At 41.4% G+C, this 22000-nt stretch overlaps 1 protein-coding gene across 3 annotated transcripts; it reads right to left on the bottom strand.

Moving 5' to 3' along the window:
* Nucleotides 1–1067: 1067 nt before the first annotated feature.
* On the bottom strand, nucleotides 1068–19224 carry prrc2b (proline-rich coiled-coil 2B). 3 transcript variants are annotated; one of them, XM_026297043.1, is made up of 31 exons: nucleotides 19078–19224; nucleotides 15775–15952; nucleotides 15498–15672; nucleotides 15292–15394; nucleotides 15029–15092; nucleotides 14728–14871; nucleotides 13892–14205; nucleotides 13590–13714; nucleotides 13338–13501; nucleotides 13115–13199; nucleotides 12843–13011; nucleotides 11746–12091; nucleotides 11425–11618; nucleotides 10837–11038; nucleotides 10518–10725; nucleotides 8294–10324; nucleotides 7505–7668; nucleotides 7296–7411; nucleotides 7043–7184; nucleotides 6877–6953; nucleotides 6419–6706; nucleotides 6113–6214; nucleotides 5824–6016; nucleotides 5628–5725; nucleotides 5417–5541; nucleotides 5019–5259; nucleotides 4668–4835; nucleotides 4456–4535; nucleotides 4220–4301; nucleotides 3682–3891; nucleotides 1068–3258 (listed from the first exon to the last, which is right to left on the bottom strand). In XM_026297043.1, exons 2-31 carry the CDS (start codon nucleotides 15887–15889, stop codon nucleotides 3091–3093), a joined length of 6693 nt encoding a protein of 2230 aa, XP_026152828.1. In that variant the 5' UTR covers nucleotides 15890–15952; nucleotides 19078–19224; the 3' UTR covers nucleotides 1068–3090. The 3 variants fall into 3 exon arrangements, with proteins under 3 accessions (XP_026152828.1, XP_026152830.1, XP_026152829.1); XM_026297045.1 differs by having other exon boundaries at nucleotides 5417–5496; XM_026297044.1 differs by having other exon boundaries at nucleotides 7505–7665.
* Between the last annotated feature and the right edge of the window lie 2776 nt (nucleotides 19225–22000).

Genomic DNA, 22000 nt, shown 5'->3' with positions numbered 1-22000 from the left:
GGATTTAAAGGCCCGTTTAACGTTACCGAGTAGACGACCACAACGGAGGAAGAATAGGTTTCAAAACAAAAGTCACCTTACTTTGTTTATGCGACGTGAAAAACAACGAAATGCTCAGAGGTGAAACTCCAAGAAATAAATCCTGCGGTGAAGTTCGCGGCTTCCTCGCTGCGCAGAAAGGAGATATTTTCTTCGTCCGGACAAGTCTCGTCTTTGTCCTGCAAAATCTCTGGAATCTGACACTTCCGACGTCACATAACTAAACTGCTTTTTTTTTTTTTTACAGGTGCATTATTATCGGGGTATTACGGTAATTGCTGTTAGTCAGGGGGGCTTATACTACTTTATAGTAAATGCCTTTATAACAGGAACAATGATGAACTTTCATATGGATTTAAAACTTATATTAACCAAACTTATTGAAAATACATTGAAAAAAAATATTTCTGCAATCATACAAAAATACATATAAACAGAGCCTTATTTTGTAGGTGTAAAATTACTACAGTTCCTAACAGTAGAGATCAAAAAGTTATTCAAATCGCACAAATATGAGTTCTCTACTATTCAGAGCTGTTCTCTGCATTTTAAAGATTTTTTTTTTCCATATACACTAGGTAGATGAGTAACAAACAACCAGCATTACAACACCAAACTTGGACTTCCACTCCAGGAGTTCCTTTGGAAAATGCTTGTATCCACTAAAAACCAGGCCTTTGCCTTCAGGGTGACTATTTTTGTGTGAAAGTCTCAGAAACAACATGTTTTTCAGAAATTGTTCTGGTCACAGTCTCAAACCATTCAACTGTGCAGTGGCTTGCTTACTGTAAATATACTCTGTCAAAGCAACTTCCATCAAGGACACTGCACACCCTACAAATCTCACCTAACAGTCAGTTCCCAGGCCTAAAACCATTTTCTGTAGGTCTTGACAAGAATCTGAAACATGGTTTTAATTTGACAAAGTGAGGCTGCAGAATCAACTGTACATTTAAGAAACCACAACTGCTTTATTTCTTTTCTTTGAATAAGCTTTTGTTTTTTTTTGTTTTTTTTTTAACAAGGGAGATTAATGATCAAATATCTGGATAAAGGTCAGGTAGGATAAATAGAATGCTGATCAGCTGTAGAAAGCACTGGTCCTCTGACAAAATGAAATATGCATCTTAAAAGTACAAAAACGTCAGGGCAACATTTTGGTGCAGGTACAATGATGAGAAGCATTCTGCAGTAAGGGAAAAGAGGCAAAAACACTCTAAGCCAAATAAACCTATCAAGTGAAAGCAGTCCATTCTGAAAACACACTGACCTTTTCAACGTGAAATCCTTTATAGTGCCACAATATTTAAATGAAACATGAGTTTAAGCCTCCTCTCGCTGACGAGGCTCGACTGTACAGTTAAGTATGCATATACATATATACCAGTGAAACACTGTCATCAAGGATAAACTGCAACATTTTGTAGTGTCATGGAGCGTTACAGTAAGCAGTAACATTTAACCAGTTATGACATTGAGTTCCAAAATGAGGGTCCATTACAAAAAATAAAATAAAATGAGGATTCCAACAGCTTCATATTTTCCAATAGAACAAACACTTTAAAAGTCCTTCAGAGTCCTGGAACTGCAGTGCGCACAAAAAAAAAAAAAGCTTAAGCAAAGACCGGATTTTAATTCAACAAGCAATGCTAAACACCCCTTGCTTGTGATTATTAGCATCCAACTGGAAAAAAAAAAAATGTTGTTTGGACCCTGATTTAGATTATAGTTAGGTTGCATTTATTGCTAGTGCCACCTCAGAGACCAGATGCTGAATAACTAAACGGTAACGAGTGCGTTTCTTCACAATTCCTCACAGTACTGTTGAGTGGGATTTGAACAGAATTAGAGAGGGAAGTCTTTCAGGAGCCTTAAAGAAGAAAGGTGGGGGGGCAGGTTGAGAGACGTAAAAATCATTGCTTATATTACATGTTCATAGACAATCTGAACCATTACCGCTCAAAACACAGCGAGAAGCAAACATTTCAGCTATTTTGGGTGTCGTTTACAGCAATTGTGAATGCATTCCTGACCCCACCCTCCCGACACACAGACTTCACAATGAACCCGATATTTTTACCAGCTTTGTTGATCAAAATCCACACGGTCGATGGCAGCATAAATGATGAATACAGGTACAGTCTTTGTGAAATGTTGCTAGCTTCTAGGAAGGAGTCCTGCCAGTTTACACACATTCAGTACATCCCATGCACACTATCAATGCCAGTGTCGTTCCTGTGGAAGCAACATGATTTTCGTAATATGTCCATCTTTTTGTTGCAATTTACATAGAGAAGAGAGCAAGCAAAAGAACATAAAAGCAAAGTTTCAAGAAAAGAAACCATTCCTCACACTCTAAGCAGTTTCGCCATAGTTCGTAGGCTCAGTAAAGAACCACAGATGATGTGATTCTAGACTGACGCACTTCACGTTTGCCTTGTTGAGATGCAATGCTGTCCACCACGTGAAGTTATGAGTTTTCAGGGTGAATAAAAGTCATTTACCAGTATGATGAATGTGTCAGGCTGACTCAAACCTTTATTTTCTAGCAAAAATGCCAATGAAAATGACAAAAAGTGCCCCACTTAAATTTGTTAAAAAAAAAAAATAAAAAAAAAACTTTGCTTCTAGTGACAAGTGTTTGCCTGGTCTTAAGGGCTACAGTCCATAAACAGAGTAAAATACAGTTTGGCAAATTGGTGTGAAAAATGAACCTTCTGTCTAAGCTGGCCATTTTCCTTTTCCCCACTTCAAGGAGAAACACAAAAAACATATCTTTACTGTTTTTCCCTCAAAAGTGACAATAATAAATTAAAGAGAACCTTGAAGAGATCTGCTTAAAAGACTGTGTCTATGTATATATTTATATATTTATATATCTCTATACGTGTTGTGAAATAATTGTGTCCAGTTCTGACAGTTCAAGAGGGGTAATTCATCATGATGTCTGTATGTTTGCCCCTTGCCTTGGTGCCTTGGGGTAAGAAGGCTTAGACAGGTAAGGAGGCTTTGTGTTGGAAGGCTGGGTGATGAGGATTTTAAGGTCCATTTTTATGCCTTGCCCTCTTCTAGTTTGACAGCCTGGGGTTTAATGGCTCCAGTGCGTGCTGGTTTGGCTTGCCCCGTGGAGGGCAGGGGTTCCTGGAGTTTGCTGGTTATACCCCCGGATGTTGTCTTGCCCTCACCCACTGCCTTGCGCATTTCTCGTATAGTTTTATTCTGCACAAAGAAAAGGTAAGGTAGAATGATCTGTAGTAATCCCTGGTAAACCATACATTTATATAGTAACATTTGTGTTACTTAAATCAAATTATCAGTGTTAGAATATCCAAAATCCTTTTATGAATAAATGGTTACATTTAATAATATGAGCCATTACTGTTACAAAAAAACACTCCAATGAAAATTACATTTATGAAACATTTTCATAGTACAGTACAATTTAGTCTATAAACTTGTCACTGTCAACAGTATAAACATACTACTTCAGATAAGTCGTACACACTAAAATGTATTCAAGACCTCTCAAATATAACTACAACTGTATACTCAAAGACACATTCTAAGAAAAACCAAATATTGCAAATAGAGAAAGAAAAAAGGATTAAATTAAATTACCTATATTTACAGTGGGTGGCTCACCTTCATGCCATCCTCTGGCCCTTTGACTGGGGGCTCAGGGGCTGAGGGAGGGGTGGAGTGGGGAGGGTCACGGCCAGGATTGGGGTAAGGGGGGGAGCGGATGATGACAGGCTTGTTGACCTGCATAACTGGTCTCTGGATGGGGTTAGGGAAAGGGCCAGTGGTGGGGGGCCGCATGTGCATCACCATGCTGCCCTGAGCAGGTGGGACCTGTTGGTCATGGGAGAGGAGGGGGCAAACAGAGGAAGGGGTGGCAAATAAATGAAAACACAGAATTAACATGCTAATGTTAAATTTCTTGGGGCATTTTAAAACTTGGCCATTTTGTTTGAGTTCAGCCACAGGTCTGTTTCCTTAAATGCATCTTATTAACATGTTTTGGCCCATTGTAATCACCTTGACAGAAGCTGTTACACTTTAGGAAATGCACCAAATTCAGCCTTAGACATTGGGAAAACCTTCCAACTGGCCAAAGTTTCAAAATGCCCTGATTAACCTTGAAAGTACAGTTCCCACAAAATGTGTAAAAAAGTGATACCTGTTGAGTAAAATGTGTTGGCAGAGGGCCTATAGTGCCCCCAGGACCAGATGGCTTCCCACTGGGGCTAGCAGACCCTGGCCTGAGGACAAAAAGTGAAAGAAATTAGATGTTAAAATCCAATTCACTAACCTACGTTGTGATAAATCATGTCTTACCTGATCACAGAGACAAGCTGTATACAAAGTGTTCTATACAGTTAAGTTCTATTATTTGCACAAGTTATTTCCACTCACCTATAGGACCCTCCAGATATACCTGGGGAGTGATTGGGCTTCTCAGAGAACTGGAAACCTTTCATTTCTATCTGTGAACCCTGAGAAGAGGACATTGAGAAAGAAGCATTGTCAACAAACATAAACCAGGTTGACAGCTACTTTTACAATATGTGGCCTTACACAGATTTGTCTGAAATTTCTGTTGTGGGATAAATGATAATGAGCCATACCTCTCGGCTGCCAGTCATGACAGCAGGCTGGGAGCCAGGTGGCAGCATTCGGCGTGGGGCTCCCACTGACAGGTTTTGCCCTTGTTGCAGCTGGATGGACTGTGGGAGGATGAGATGTTGTTGAGCTGAGCCGTAGCGCAGCTGAGAGCCAGGAAGGGGCATAGTCACCTGGTAGAGATATTTTAAATTGTATTGTAAATGCTGTTATTGTTTAGGGAAATAGTCTAATTATGGTGTAACTATGTTAAAAAGGTTTCTACATAATCTTATAAAATTGCAGTGAAATCTGACAAACAATGAGAAACAGTATTTTGTTAGCTGCTTGAAACCAAGCTTTACCAGTTCACCAACCTGGATGAGCTGAGAGTCCATTAACTGTGAAGAACCAATACCAGGTCCCTGGTTAATCTGGTTGTCATAGACTAGCTGCTGACTGCCATTCATTGGCTGGTAGTGTGAGCCTGACTGGGGCTTGACCATGTCTGAGGGCTGCATGCCAGGGAAAGCTGAGTAGGGCCCCTTGAGAGGGGCTCCGCCTGACAGCACCATGGGGCTGGGCTGTGACAGGTTTGGATGCATGTAAACCTGCGACCTGAAAGGAGGAGTACAATAAGAAGAATAAGACAAAGGAATACAATAAAGTACACTCAAAAAGGTTTAATATGTTTGTGCCCTACATGAATCAGACAATATGACAGAGGCCAAGTAATGAGATCATTGGGAATTCTGAGAAACTCAGGTGGCAGTACCTGAAGGGGGGAATAGAGTTGAACATATCTTGGGACTGAGAGACAGGCAGGCCTCCCCGAAGACCCAACTGAGCCTGAGCCTGAAGAGATGTATGTAAAGAGATGGGTATCTGCTGGGCTGCGGCCTGAATAAATGAGCAAATGTATTATAATGAAAATTCTACTGATAAACAAACAAGCCTGCCTGTGTGTGTTTATGGTATCCCACTACCTGTTGGTAAGTTTGCTGCTGGGTCATAGTGGGAGGTACAAGGCGTGGCTGGCTTGGGAAGACATGACCATCCAGATACAATGGTGGAATATGATTACCTACAGAAAAAATAGGTAACAAAAGGAAGTCAGTTTAACTCTCCTCAAAAAAAAAAAAAAAAAAAAAGCTCTCATCAAACAGGCTAAATGCAGTTTACCTTGCATGGACATGGAAGGCGCTACTGATGCCACAGGCATCGGAGGCATGGAAACTCCTCCAAAAGAACTGTAGCTGACACCACTGGATGAGCCAGCACTGCAGGGAGTCTGTGCACCTGAAGCACCTGCACCAGGAGAGCCCTGCTCCGGGAGGGACTGTGAGTTCTCCCATGCCTTGCGTGCCGATTCCATCTAACGAAAAAGACAGAGTTAGTTAGCATTTCTAAATGACAGTCAGTTTTGCCTTTATGTTTCTGTGAAAAAAAAAAAAAAAAGGGATTCACATACCTTAAGAGTAAGGTCAGCACTGGGGAATGAAATTGGGTTGAGGTTAATGCCAGGCTGCAGGTGGTTAGAACGCAGCATGGGGATACTCTGATTGAGAGCCGTCTGTTTAAAAACAACAAGTTTAAAGATCCATCAGCATAAAGTTAATATCTTTTGTTATCAAGCACAAAAAGAAACTTGTATTACTGAAATATCCCTGTAGCATTCTGTTACTGATTTTGACTGCAATTATCCGTGATGCATTTTCATCACATCACCTCAAATCTACCACAAAAATACAGATTAAAATATATAGACATCACTCACATTGGTGGTAAGTGCATCTTGAAGTTTGTTGACAGGATTGGACACAGGCACTGGGGTGGAGCCTGGTGGCAGACTGAAATCAGAGTCTTTGGCACTGACACCAAACTCAATAGGAGGTACAGGCAGCACAGTGTCCACATGAAGGTCCACACCATTGACTGGAGTGATGGGGCCACCTTCAAGTCGATCAACACCTTCAGAGCCCTTGCGGTGCTTCAGAGAACGTTCATTTCCAATGGGTCCTGGCTTGTGCTGTTCTTTACTCTGCTCAGGACTAGCATCAGAGTCCTGGCCAAATAGAAGAAAATGCATTTATTTGTCATGCTTCTCAAAATAATCCAGCACTGTTGCAACTTTTTTTTTGGTCAGTAATAAGCAGAGAAGAAAAAGTTTAACTACAGAAAAAAAATGTAGAATGTATACACTGTAGGTGGAGGTTTCAATGACCATAGTACTACCTCAGAGTTGGGCTCACTCCCAGTATAAGACACTTGTTTAGTCCACGAGTCTCCCCCTGAAGACTGTACGGATAGTGCTGGAGGAGATAAACGAATGCCATTAGTTAAAAAACACAACAAGAAAAAAAGAACAAAGCTCTGGAAGAAAGCTGGATCTGCTTACTACCTGAACTATTAGTCTCCCAAATTTCTGTTCCCAGGTTGTTGGAAGAAAGAGCTTCCTCAGGTTGTTCAATGCTCATGCTTCCCTGCTTCTTGGCAAAGCGTGGTGGTATTTTGGATGGAATTGTCCTGGTCTTCACTGGCACCTAACATAGGCAAAAGCAAGAAAATATAAAAATAAATAAATGAATAAATACCCCGCCCAAACATCTCTTGACAGGGTTGATTGGACTCTTCACAGCATATGTTTAACTTACAGGAGCACCTGGTTCCTTCCTCCTCCTCTCATCTTCCTGTGGGCGTCTTTGCTTTTTGGACAAGGCATCTGGGTATCCATCTAGATTTGAAACTGGTACCCCTCCATCCCCCTCAACTACAAAATAGACACGTGAAATGTAGCAGCACCAACTGTCCAGAGATTTTTCACTTCTAACAACCTAAAAACAGAAATAAACATCCTACTCACGTGAGTAGCTGCTGAGCTCATACTGAGACAGAGGTTCAGTAATGTCCGTCTTGACAGGCCCTGGCTTCAGCTCTTTGTCTAATTTCTTCCCTGAGGGCTCAATGGGCTCCCTCTCCTCTGGATGGTCTATACTGTAGACTGGGCTCGTCTCATCTGGGCTCCTGCTGCAAACAAAATAAGAGTAAAAGTGATTCAACATATTAAAAAAAAAAAAAAAAAAAAAAAAAAAACTACTGAAACTGAGAATTTCATGGTCAATGTAGAATCTCATGGTTAATCTTTTCCAAGTTCAGGAAAGGTTACAGAATTAAGCTGAAAAACCTACAGTGTTCAATTAGCCAGTTCCCTAGTCAAGCACAGGCACGATTACCACATTCATCTAGACAAGAAACTGGCTATCCTTGTCTGAACAGTGCTCGGTACCAAAGACTGTGCTTAATAGCAGGGGAAATAGTAGACTAATAATCATCCATCCATCCATCATCTCAAACACTTATCCTGCAGAGGGTCACAGCAGGGCTGGGGCCAATCCCAGCTTATAATAACATAAAATATTATTTTTAAACTTCCTTAAACAGTGGAGCACAAAGGAGGAGTCTCCACAGAACTATGCAGACCATGGTAATGTCAGATCAAATTTGGTCAAGTAAACTATTGCTATTAGGTTAGGCTGGGATGATGTGAATATGGTCCAAATAAAGAATGAACCCAAGAAGCAACAGATAAATTACAAACAATAATAAAACTACAATAACCTTCATCTTCTGTTTGTTCTATTATTCACCTCACCTCTTACAGGAAGTCCCTCCGTTCTGCCAACTGTCACTCCTGTTAGAGGACGAGGTGGGAGGATTATCAGGTGTACGTGTCATCTTGCTCACTTCCAGCAATGATGGCTCTCCTTTTCTGTTCTGCCGTTCCACTAGGGGTCTCTGGCTAGAGAAGCTTCTCTTGGAAAGCTCCCTCTTCTCACCAGAACCTGGTTCACTATGACCAGAGTCAGAGGGAATATCACTATGCCCCTGTGTAGCTGCACCTGTACTTCCACCTCGCTTTTCTCTCCAGTCACCAAAGTCACTGTTGTCTGATCCTGTCTCCCATTCTTCAGCCTGCTGGCTGGATCGTCCACCAGAGTAGTGGCCACTGGGCCAGCTGTCTTCCCCACTACCTTTGGAGCGTCCAGGCCAGGGTTTTGCAAAGTCTCCATTTAAATATTCATCACTTGTCCACTGATTTGACCCAGGTTCACGTTCTTGTCGCAGACGACGGAAGCGTGGAGGCTTGTCTTGACGGGGCGGACGTCGTCTCCTCAGCACTTGCCTGTCAGGGTGGTCATTGTCAAAGTAATACTCCCCTTCACGGTCCTCTGTACCATTTTCCATGAACGAGCCAGTGAACTTTGAGGTATATTTGAGGGTCTCACGTTCAATAGGAGGTCTGCGTGAGTAAGTAGTCTCAGGTCCAGGACCATAACCATTTTCTTGCATGGCAACACCACTGCTACTAAACTGGGCACCACGGCCCCTCCATGTAGAAATGTCCCTAGAGCCTCCAAAGCTTCGATTGTAATTTCCAGTGGTGTTCAGTCTGGGAGGCAGCATGCGACTTCCAAAGCCCCTGTTGGTCTTGGGCTTTTCTCTGGAATCTGTGGCAGGCTGGTCATCTGTATAAACTTTATTGGATCTCCAGGAGTCTCTATCAGCTTTACGGACTTCTCCAGACTCAGTGTAACCTTCACCATTTTCAGATCCCTTCTGGCGGCGCCTCTTGGGCAGTTCCTCATACTCAGAGGCCTCACTCAGGGTCTCACTGACATTTCGTCTTCGTGGCTTGCCTCTCTGGAACTCCTCAACTTTGACAAGGTCTCTAGGTGGTGCTCGGCTTCTGCCTGTTCGCTGAGTGCCACTGCTGTTGTTATTGTTGTTATAAGCCCCTCTGAGATTGTCTCCACCTCGGCCACCACGTGTTCCACCTCTGGAGCTGAATTCCCTAAAACCTCGGCTGCGGCCTCTACCTGTTCCCCTGACTGCACCAAATGCCTGTTCTTCGTCAATGAATATCCAGTTATTGCGACGTGGTACCTGGGACTCCCGGTTTTCCTGGCTATCTTTGAGTAAATGGCTCTTACCGCTATCCCAGGTGTTCTCTTTTGGAGTGTCATCACTGTGGGTGCTCAGGGGTCTGTCTGTTTTGACAGGAGCTGGTGATTGACGCTGCCTTTCTTCAGGCTGTTTCTCGACAGGTGACACAGAGAACTTGTTGCTGGCAGGCTGGTTATCTTTCTTCAGATCATAAACATTAGTCAGGACTTCTTTCTCCAGACGATAGGGGACAGGCTTCTCTTCAGGCTCAGGTTTAGGCTTCTCATTTTCCTTGTCTTCCACTTTGAGAGCCTTGAGAACTGGTTTCTTGATGGGCCCAGTTCTGCGAGTCAAGGTGCGCCCACTGGTCTCAATTGGCTGGCTGACACTACTACTGGAACTAGAACTGGGTTCAGACCACTGGCTTTGCACATTATTGAGTCCACCATCTTGTTTTTGACCTCCATCTCTCTTCCAGTTGTCCTTGGATCCATCAGGAGTCTCATCTTGAGATTCAGGGCCATCTTTCAGGTGCTTATCTCTAGAGTCTTGCTTTGAGTATTCATTATCTGTGTGACTCTGTGAGCTGTTCTGAGCAGTGGTCAGCAAGCCTTGGTCATGATCTCTATCTGTGCCTCGGCTCTGGTAAACAGGATGGGAGAAATCATCTTGTGGGTGAATAGAGCATTCATTGGCTCTCTCGTCATACGAGTCTTGCTGGGAGCAGGTCATATCACTTCTGTGGAAAAAAGTAGATGCAAAAAGGTGAGTAATAGTAACAGACACACCCATTCAGAAAGGCCTGTTTTACTTAGTAATACTGATTTGTAAAACAGTTTCTGGGCATTTTAATCAAAAATTTATGAGAGGATGCCTTAATTTAAGAAATTCAAAATGAACAGGATCTAATATTTTCAAACACAATAACACACCTGTCATCTGGCTGGCCACTATCTGAGCTTTCATGCTGTCTCTGGTAAGGTGGAGTAAAGCTGCGCAAAGGGTAGCCATCCTGGTTCCACATAGGGTAAGGCTCTGTGGAAGGGGCTCTTCTCTCCTGGCGCAGGTTGGGATGGCATCCATCATCAGAACCAGGACTGTTCAAGTGGTCTTGATTCATTATGGGTTTCATCATCCCAGCTGAAACAGTCAGTTCTTTCATTTTATTTTTTCCACATAATAGAAAACATTCTAAAAACAAACTCCCAATTCTAAAATATGTGCATATATCCTTGTGTTCTTGTTGTTTACCTGTAGAGTGGACAGCACCCGGGTAGTAGTCCACGGGAGATCGCCCTTGGGTCATGCGGGGATCCATGAAAGGTGGCATCATCATCCAGCGGGGATCAAACCCAAGGACATGTGGAGGATAGTAGCCTCGCTGTCCATGGCCTGAGCCAGATGGGGCAGGGTGACCTGATTGCTGCCAATGCTGCATCTTGTATACTTGTTCCTATATAACAGTTATAGCAAACATAGTTAAACTTGCTCTGGGCAAAAAAGGACTTCAAAGGTACACAAATAGGGGCATCAAGTTTTAGTTTTGAGAATATCTATATTTTTAAAAAAAAGGAAGGAAAGAAACCTACATTACACTAAAATGCACAGGTAATATGAAATTAAGAACTATTTGAATTTTCTTTGTTTTTGCAAGAAAATCTATAATAACAGGTGCTGTTCTATAAAGAAAATAATTACCAGTGGCCTCATACATTTTGACCTGTCATAGTATGAAAAACACAGGTGTTGCTAATACCATTAATTCAATCAACCCTTAAAAGCTCTGTTCTCATGAAGCAGCACCTAAAATATTAGTCTGAGATTAGAACCCTGGCTCACCTGCTGCTGGTGGTGCTGTGGCTGCTTTTGAAAGCGGGGTGGAATAGGTTTTGAAGAATGACGGACATTGTACTCTCCTGAAGGAGAAGAGGGCTCCTGGCCTCCATCATCCTCACTGCCACGGTAGGCTGAGAAGTCAGGTTCCTCACAGTAATTGTGGCCAGGAGAGGTGCGTGGAGGACATTCACTTCCATCTGGAAATCATTTGATCAGAAAACACAATTAAAATGTTTTGTTTAAATCTGCAGTAGTGTTTATATTTTAAATGGTATATGGAGGTCTCACTGTGCAAGTCTAAGTGGATTTTTTTTTTTTTTTTACCTTTTGTGGTGTACTGCCAGTTCTCATGGTGGCCTTTATGTTGTTCTCTGTTTGGGGACAGAGGGACTTCTTTACCCTCTCCCTCTTTCTGGCCATCCTCTGTCCTTGATGTCTGCCTTTCAGTTTTCCCAAACTTTTCATCCAGCTTTTTGAGTTTTTCAGCACAGGCAGCCAGCCGTTCCTCACGGGCACGCCTCTCCTCCTCTTCTCGGCGTCTGCGAGCTCTCTCAACAGCCTCGGAGAGCTCAGGTGACACATACTTTGCTCTAGTGGGAGCCTGAATCTGAGACTGCCGTTGGTGCTCTTCCTGGTCAGATAGTGGCTCACCTTGGTTTTTCTGCTGAGCCTAGAGATGGAACAGAGGTAGTTCACAGCCCAGGAGATATGACCATCAAAAGACAGGAAATTTTGTTTTAATTTTGATTGTGCACATGTCTCTGACAATTTAAACTAAACACTCCACAGCACATATGACAATGACCAAAAAGATGCACCATTTTAAAATCAAAATATAAATAAGTACCCATTTCTTCACAAATCAACCCTGACAGATCAAATGATGCCTGGGGGTAAACTGTTTCGTAAGATTTTGCATTCATCTAAATAATGGAAAAAGGGAAACTGATCTAAGGTCAGATTGTTACAGGGCAGGTTACCACTAAGGAGAATGCCCCTTAGACTATGTTTTAAGCACACCCTAAATTACTAAGACTGCTAAGCCCACCCACTCACACAAAAAGCCTCAATAACTCGTTTAGTCAAAGACTGACATGTTTTACAAATAAAAAATGATGTACAATCTGTATTTAATTGTGCCTCTGCTTAGCAAGTGAAAAGGATGAAACAAGTGAAAAAGCAGTCAGACACATCACTATGGTTACAGCAAGGTCATCGCTCTCAATTCATAGTAAGTCTCAGTTAGGGGCATGTAGAGGTGCAACACTGTTCATGTGCTCTGTAGTGTTGCTTTGTCCTCCGTTGTCACAGGGTTTACAGAACAAGATGCATTATAACAATAAGAAACATAAGTAGCTAATCTCAGATAAGTAATCTCAAAAGAGGTAGATTAAAGTGGAAAAACACAGCACAGGTGTTACCTGGGTATCCATAGAGAGATATCTACCGCTGGTCTTCCTGGGAGGCTCGTGAGGGTGATGTTGGTAAGAATAACTCTCCTCAGGACCCTCCTGGGGGTAAGATGTCTCACCTGAACTTAGGGAAGACTGGCAGTCACGCTGGTTCTCTCTTTCCCTCTCCCATTCAGTCCTAAAAAGTAAAAGATCAGAATTACTCCGAGACCCCTTGAAATAATAATACTACAGTTTTTCAAGAGCTTAGAGCAGCAATGAGCTATGAGAAAAGATCTCACCATATCTTGTTTTTATCGGACAAGTGCTCTTCTTCATCATCACTGAACTTGAGCTTCTCACTATAATCAACTTCTTCATGAAGTCCTGAAAATAACAGACTAACTGTCAGCAAAGAGGTGTGGGAAATAATGTGGAACTGGGAATTAAAAGTGTGCTCTTCTTTGTTACTAACACAACTGAGTATACATTTTTTTCAGCCTTGTAAGTCTAAGAAATACTGACCAGCCCATCCATCCTCACAGTCATTGTCTAGCTCATCCAGATCCTTCAGGTCCTCAGGATTAATGATGGCCGGGCGCAGTGGTCTGTCACCAGGCCTACGTATTGGCTGAGAAGAGAGCCGTGGTGGGGCACGGACAAAGCGGTTCTCTCTTCTCACATCACCACTGCAATAAAAAATAACAAATGAGTCATTGTGAAACATTGCAGACTGCTTAATTTTTTCAAATGCTCACTAATAATAAACTGACTTACTTGACAACATCAGGTTTGGGGAAACTCTGTCTAAAAGTCGGTTTGCTGTCAAATCGGGCTGGGGCTGCTACAGTGGTGGGACCATGTTCTGTACCTGGGGCTTCACGTGGCTCTTTAGAGCACATCTAAAAACAGCAGGATGACAAAATGTGTGTTCATAGCAGAAATATGCAAACAAAAATATCAGCTCTTTTCTAACTATATCTAAAAGCCGACAGGACAAGACTGCTGTATTTGAAGCTATTTAAAAAAAAAAAAAAAAAAAACAATGGCTTCAAAAGTTAAGAAAGTCATATACTTACAAATGCGGGCAACATGTCATGGTAGACAGCAGTGGAAGTGTGGTGAAGCTGGTACTGTAGGGCAGTAGGGACGGCTGTTCTGCGAACAGGCTGGGCAGGTCGCAGGGAAGGCTCTTTGGGGTCAAGGCCTGGTGATTGTGCTGTCACTGCACTGGAGGAGGTGGTGCCAGTGGCAGAAGAGGGGTGAGATGAGGCCGGAGGGGTGCCAGTCTCACCCAGGGCAGTGAGCTTACCCTCAGGATCTGCAGGCAGGCTGAGGGTCAGAGACGAGGGCTGAAGGTTCCTGCCACCACCTTCCCTCCAGCTCGTCACATCTTGTAGTGGGGAAAAGACAACTTCAGAAAGCGCAATTGACAAAATCAACATAAACAAAATTAAACAAAATATGCAATTTAATCCAATACCACTGACTTTTTTATATAATTTCCACGTTTTAACTGACGAGTTAATTGGGACAGTGGGTCAAATCAACCCGCTATTCCTGAAAAGGCCATTTATGAACATCCATAGTTGTTCATGAGAATGTCTAAAAGTAGGGGCAATGGGAAAACCCTGGGGTGAAAGCTGAGTCAGTGAGAAATGTCAACACATCCAATTTAACTTGCTAGAAAAATACACAAGTTACAACTTCTTATTTACTCCCATTGATTTTTTTGGGTTTGTTTTCTTTCTCTTTTCTTAAACTTTATCAGAAAGACATTAATGTTTCATCAATACCATCAGCTTCAAGACATCCAAAAATCTTGCCACCAGTTTAATAAGTTGCTTCCCATCAAACAATCAGACATTAGCTTATCTATGCAAATGCCAGCCACTCCTTGAGAACTGAGGCTTACTCTGGGGGCGGAGGCTTGGTCCGGGCCCATACGACGGATCGAAGCCGCTTCTTTCCTTGCCAGCCCTGTCCTGTTCTCCAGCTGCCTTCAGCGTGGGAAATTCCTCGTGAGAGAAGGGCTGAAGTCGGTTTGAGGCCCTTGAACCTGAAGCGACAAGATGTATGGTATTAGTGCACCTGTCTGGTATTTGCATAAATCAGACAAAGAAGGTTGAAAACAGAAAAAAGCCTATTATTTACTATTAGCATATCATTTGATTTTAAACCATCTCACAAATTTAGATAAATGTTGAATGACTCACCATCTTGCTCTACTGTCTTTCCATTTAGCTGGGCCCATTGCTTTGGTCCACCTGTGTTTGTGTTCTGTGGAAATGAAGAAAGTTCCTAATTCTAATAGCTGCATCGGGTCTATGACCTTCAAGGCTCACTACTGGAATTTATTCTATACCAACAGTTCTGATATTAAAGGGTACTTCTCAAAAATAACATAAATAAAAGCACAAATGTAATCTTTATGGTGGTAAAAATCTGGTGAAACATAGCCACTGCTGCACATACTCACCTCCTGGCTGACTACTGGTGAGGGCTTCTGAAGATTGGATAGAGATTTCTGTAAAGCCAGCTGCGGCTGCAACTCCGGCAGCTGTGGTATTGATGCAATAGAACTACAAAAATGAAAGAAGAAAAATGTTTGTTTTAGGAAACTTACTCAAAGCATGCACAGGTACGAGAGGGCAGTTAGCAGTATATAAACTTTTCGACCCTTACCTCTTTTGATCGGGTTGTTCCTGCTTGTTTGCCCATCCTGTACCGTCTTTGGGCACAATAATCACGTTGGGATCGTTTCCTTTGTTTTCAGACTTCAGGCTTGGCAGGTGAGCGGGTGGGGGCATGCGCCGGGCTGTGGCCACTTTGCCAAGACTCTGCAAGCCATGTCGCGTAACTACCAAGGGGGAGAAAACGGGTGAATACAAAATTATGAAAGGATGGTAACAGATGTAAAGAAGGTAAATAAGAGGAAAGAAAAATAAACAATGAACTTTACCTGTGTTTTTCTGAGTTTCTATTGATTTTCCCTTGTACTTGTCAAATAGGCTGAGTGAGGAATACTTGCTTTTCCCATCCTTGGACTTGGTTATTTGCCCCAAACGATCTGACATTGCGATGTAATGTCATCGAGTATGGAAATTTTTCTTTGCGCCTCTTCCCAGTGCCTTCTGATTCTAGAAAAAAAAAAAGAGAGAAGAAACTTCCACATTTAGTACAGACCTCGTTGTAGAAAAAAACATCACAGGTGGAAGACATTTATGTACTACTTTGTGAAGCTGTCATTTAGACACACCACACATATAGCTGGCTGACCACCAGTCAGTGTTGAATTTGTAGCGCTAATGAGTAGAGAAGTAGTGATCATGAAGCATGAATGAGAAGCAGTGCAGTGGATTAGAGACTGCTGATTTTCAATGCAGTCCTACAGACTGCGTATTTTTGTCCTCACATGGATGCAGAATATGTATGCATATCAGCAGCAAAATATAATTTTTCTATGTTCATGCAAGCTTATTTGTAACTTTTAACTAAAAATGTGGGCAATGTGAGGGGAGGCATAGTTAATTTCTCCAATTAGAACTAGATCTTCCTTAAGTCAGGGCCACACATTGACCCCAAGCATTTCCAGTGCAACATCAAAGTTGCATACACAGTCCCCTCAACATAAAGTAAGAGTGGATTTTTTTTTTTAAACAATTGTTTTGAGTTCCTGTCATTACTCCTTCAGTGCAGATCTGATATGAATTGGGGAGAAAGAAAAAATGGAGAGAAAAAAAAAAAAAAATCACATCAGCTTTATGTTAATATTTTCTGTAGAACTTTTCTTCAACTTGAGCTAGTTTGTCAGACCTGATGGCACCATGACCATCCCACTTATCCCAAGACATGCAAGAGCCAATTGGTTGTTTAATATTACTGGTATTTTGTACCTTACATATCGGCACTGAGTCACAGCAGACATGCTGTGAATGACCATGCACAAGATAAAATGATTTAATATTCACTGTGGCAGATTTCTTATTCTGGACAAATTTCAAGACTATACAGGTAGATTTTGTTACTGCTGCCCTACTAAAACCAAAGAAATCACACATCAGTCAGAGAATCCCTATAACATGTTTTTTTCATTCCATTTTCTATTTGTTTTTATGTTTGATGGAAAATAACTCACACTGAAAACAGCTGAGGTGTGTGGACTCTTTGCCACAGTGTCAGCAGGTCTCTGCAGCAGATATCTTAAAATCTTTATAGCAACTGTTTTGTTTGGCTAGGTACCACTAAGAATAATGTTTGTTTTGTTTTGTTTTTTTTTACGTGAATTAACTATTTCTTTTAAACGAATTATCATTTGACATTTTTACCACTTTGTTCAAAACAACACTAGACCAGATTCTTGTAGGCAGGAAGTAAGGAAAATGCTAAGCATCCTTTCTCTTTCCTGGTTGGAACTCCATTTCCATCTATTATTCCCTTACTGAAGTTACTGCTGCTTTGTAGATGCCATGTTTGGGGAAAAAGACTGATGAGTAGCATATATGTTTTAGTAAGAACCATGTCCTCAAAAAACCTGATTTAACATGTTTAGGGTATGTGCTAGCTCAAATCTAGCAAAATAATGTTATGTATTTACAAAATTATCAGCGCCAACACTGCTGATTACCTGCAGAAATAAACAAAGATACACTCCGTGCAATGTAATACTGTCAACTACTACTAAAACACAACATAAACTACAGAAACAAAATCACAACCACATACATGTACACATCACCACATTTTTTGACCAGCATAAAGTATTTCAAATTAGTTTTCTAAATAAACAGTTAGCTGTACAACAGTAAATGAAGCCCTTTTGTTTGCTAGTAATAACAATAACACAAGATCTACCATCTTGTTTCACATAAGCAAGTCAGTCAATCAAATCAGATGAAGTGGTTGTTTTTTCAGCTTCAAATGAACCTTAAAAACAGCGAACATTAACTGTGCTCAACTTTCAAAGTGTCATCTTAATCCAAGTAGCAAAACAATATGTGCAGTGTCAAACATAAAGGCGTTCATTAAAAGTGCTTTTTTTGTGTTAGCTACAACAATCCGTATCTGCTGTTTTGAATATTTTGTAGACAAATCTAACTTATGACAATAAATAACTGTTATCGCCTTATAAGTCCAATACTAACCAATCCACAGCTTAACGGAGGCCGCTCGGTTATAGATCATCATAGGCTTATTAGCAGGACTTTTAAAGAAAATATATGTTCGTCAACGTGGAGTTAGTTAGTTATGCATTACAATTACCAAGTAATTTAAGATAAATCCTAGTATGTACAGTTATATTCTGTTGAATAACTATATGGAAGCTAACGCTATGGCAGCTAGCCTTAATGTTATCCATCTTTGACTATATTTGCATTTCAATCATTGGCCAACCAAACCAAATAACATGTGTGTGCTATACATGAATATATCATAGCACACGTTTTAAGCCCACAGGATAACGTTTAGCCTCTCTAACGTTAACGTTACTTGTAAATGCCACTATGGCGCTAAACGCTAAAGCTAATTCTAGCACTTAAAATTGACACCAGACAATTCGCTGCACGCAAACAAAACAACGTATTTCAGACATCTGAGATGATGCAAAGACGACCCTAGGTCAGTTTAGCAGACTACACACACAGTACCTCTACAGCATCTTACCCTAACTTAACACAGATGTCAAGAAGGACTCTTGGTGTGGCGTTAGTTGCTAGCAATCATTGCTAAAGTATGCTAGTTAGCTGCTAGCTAACGAAAAATGGCTATGTAAACATCGAGTGTTAGTGGCCAAGGTCCTGTAAAAATCAGTATCATCATAGTCGGCTGGTCTTATATCGGGGAAGATAACAAAAACGTGTAGATGAATGCTTTCCACTTTATTTACGTCAGAACGAAGAAACAACAAAACACAACCAATTGCTCAACGTTAGCATTAGCTAGCTTTTTCAAAAACTAGCGAAAGAGCAATCCCGTTAAACTCCAGTCAAGTGTTCGAAAACAACCCTGACAGGCCGGGGGAGTTCTGTGCATTTAAATGCTTTAAACACACTGTCTCTGTGAAAACCACAACCAAACACCCACACCAATGCTAACATTTTCAGCTTTTCGTGGCTTTCAGAGAGGTCGGAAGGCAGCGATGGGAATGTAGGACAAGGCGATTAAAAATGGCTGCTGCCCAGAACAAAGCAACAATAAAACTGGGCAGCGGAGCAGACGAGCAAAAACTGGACATTTGGCTCCATCATCCACATCCATAACTCACCGATTCAACGACTTAGGGTATCTTCTGATCAGTGACAGTGATATATTTCCACAAAATGTTGCCTATTCAAAGGATGGACGACGATTGTGAAGCCCAATCTCCGTAGGTTCAACCGATCGCAGCGCTGTTGCTGGGGTCCTACCCGGCCTGAGAATGAACAGGGCAGAGTGAGGGCTGGATCGGCTCGGCTCACAGCGTCATACGTCACTGAACGACGTCTAATGGGGAAACAAACGCCGCTGCTGCTTTATTTTTCACCAATATTCACCAGTCTTTCACGAATATAACATTAAGAAAAGTGATTATAAGTATATAAGTATAAGTATATAAGTATTATAAATATTATAACTCTAAAAGCACACTCCAATATCACACGGACATTTGTATTTAGTTTATTATCACAACAAATAGAGGGCACCCACTGATTACTGGGCCTGTTATAGCATGATATAGGCTTATAGTAAACGTCTGTGTGATCATCTAGTAGGAATTCATATTTAATACACAGTATTCAATAGATCCCTTGTTGCAGCTACACAATCAGTGTGATCAGTAGGGAATATAGTTCATGTTTAGTCAGTTTATTTTCATTTTAAAAAGTTTTACAGTTTAGATTTGTGCTGTATCAGCTTATAAAACTAAAATTGTACCAATGAATGAATGGTGTAAAACAAATATACCATAGTATTGTACAGTGTGGTTTTATGTGAGATTGTCTTACACAGTTTCTCTGATTCAACAGTGATCTCTAGTGTTAAAATACCAACACTACATTAAAATAGCATAAAATAGGACACTACATAGGCTACCATGTAAATCTAATAACGTGATGAATTTTTTTTAATTACACACATACAGAAATGAACTCAGAAAAGCAAGCGTTTCCCATTTCCCATTTTTTTCTCCACTCTCTTTCAGCTTTGAGTCATATTCTGGTTTCAGTGGCCCTGACTTTTGTTTGAAATGATGCATAACCTACAAATATGCAGAAGAGTATAAAAAGGGTGGGATTCCCCATCCTGAATCCTAAATAAGTAGGCTTACTTTTCTGTATCATTCACCTAATTCTACAATACTCTATGAATGTTTTGTCTTCATTTTCTTCTAACCCATTTTCAGCAGCAGGGTAACTCATGCAAGATAATGGGCACAAAACAAAACAAAAGCCTGCAAATGGTTTCTCTCCTATTGCAATCAGATTCCTCTAGAGGGAGTGCTTGTTTTACCTTTCCACAACCATTTATGTCAGGCTGCAAATGCCTCCACTAAGTCACACCAGCTCCTGTTTTGCTTTTTTTAATATTGTGGTTGGGGTTTATTTTTTACTCGGTTTCTCTTTAGCATCAGACACTGGTCACACATTCCTATGGTTTTCACACACCTATGTATACTACATACATAGAGGTCATTGGCACCTGTAAAGTTGTGTTGTCTATCTAATTTATATATAACTTCGAGCATGGCACAAACAGAACATGAAGACACAACAGCAGAAAATGTGGTGTCTGGTTTAGTCAGCGCATATGAGACCTGAAGCATCAGGCTTGCAAACACTATCAGCACTTACTCACAGGGGTATTTTGGGTACATGCCCTGCAGGGTTGCAGAGACCTTGATTTTGGCTCAAAAATCAAACAAATGTATTCTTCTAACAAGTTGCGGTGCTGTTGTTTTGCCAGGGAGCACAACTAGCAGTATGAACCTAATAAATTAATATTTGGTCAGATTGACAGCCTTCTGAGCGAGACATGCTGTATTAATTCCATTTTCTCTGGTTCATCCTTGGGTGCAATTTCCAGATGCTTGAAGGTGCCACGTTCATCTGTTCAAACAATTATCCGCAAGTATAAACAACATGGAAATGTCCAGCCATCATACCGCTCAGGAAGGAGACAGGTTCTGTGTCCCAGGGATGAACGTATTTTGGTCCGAAACGTGCGAATTAACGCCAGAACCAAAGCTAAAGACCTTGTGAAGATGATGCCTGGAGCTGGTAAGAGTGTGTCATTATCCACAGTCAAACGAGTCCTGTACCGACATGGGCTAAAAGGCCACTCAGCCAGGAAGAAGCCAGATTACGGTTTGCAAACACACACAGGGAGACCCTAATTTTTGGAGACATGTCCTATGGTCTCATGAAACTAAAGTGGAACTGTTTGGCCATAATGACCATCGTTACATTTGGAGGAAAAAGGGTCAAGCTTGTAAACCTGAGAACACCATCACAACTGTAAAGTATGGGGGTGGGAGCATCATGTTGTGGGGCTGTTTTGTTGCAGGAGGAACTGGTGCACTTCATAAAATTGATGGCATCATGAAGAAAGAACATTATGTGGAAATATTGAGGCAACATCTCAAGCCATCAGGCAGGAAGTTGAAGCTTGGGCGCAAATGGGTCTTCTAAATGGACAATGACCCTAAGCATACTGCCAAAATAGTCACAAAGTGGCTTAAGGACAGCAAAGTTAATGCTTGGGAGTGGCCATCACAAAGCCCTGATCTCAATCCCATAGAAAATTTGTGGGCAGAATTGAAAAGGCGTGTGCGAGCAAGGCGGCCTACAAACCTGACTCAGCTACACCAGTTCTGTCAGGAGGAATGGGCCAGAATTCCAGCAAACTATTCCGAGAAGCTTGTGGAAGGATACCCAAAACGCTTGACCCAAGTCATACACTTTAAAGACAATGCTACCAAATACTAAGGAAATGTATGTAAACCTCTTACTTCAAAGAAAGTAACAATCTCTCTAAAATATTCTCTCTGTCATTATTGCAGCATTTAGCAAATAGAAATAATTTTGGCAATCCTAAATGCCCTAAAACAGGAAAAGTTTAGTCTGATTTCAGACAGTAGGAAAAAATGTTTTTGCCTTTTTACACAGTGTATGTAAACTTCTGGTTTCAACTGTACATACTGCTTGATT

This window comes from Mastacembelus armatus, chromosome 12 (genome assembly GCF_900324485.2).
Source record: "Mastacembelus armatus chromosome 12, fMasArm1.2, whole genome shotgun sequence".
NCBI lineage: Eukaryota > Metazoa > Chordata > Actinopteri > Synbranchiformes > Mastacembelidae > Mastacembelus > Mastacembelus armatus.
The sequence above is the reverse complement of the archived record's forward strand: the minus strand, read 5'-3'. Positions and strand labels throughout refer to the sequence as shown.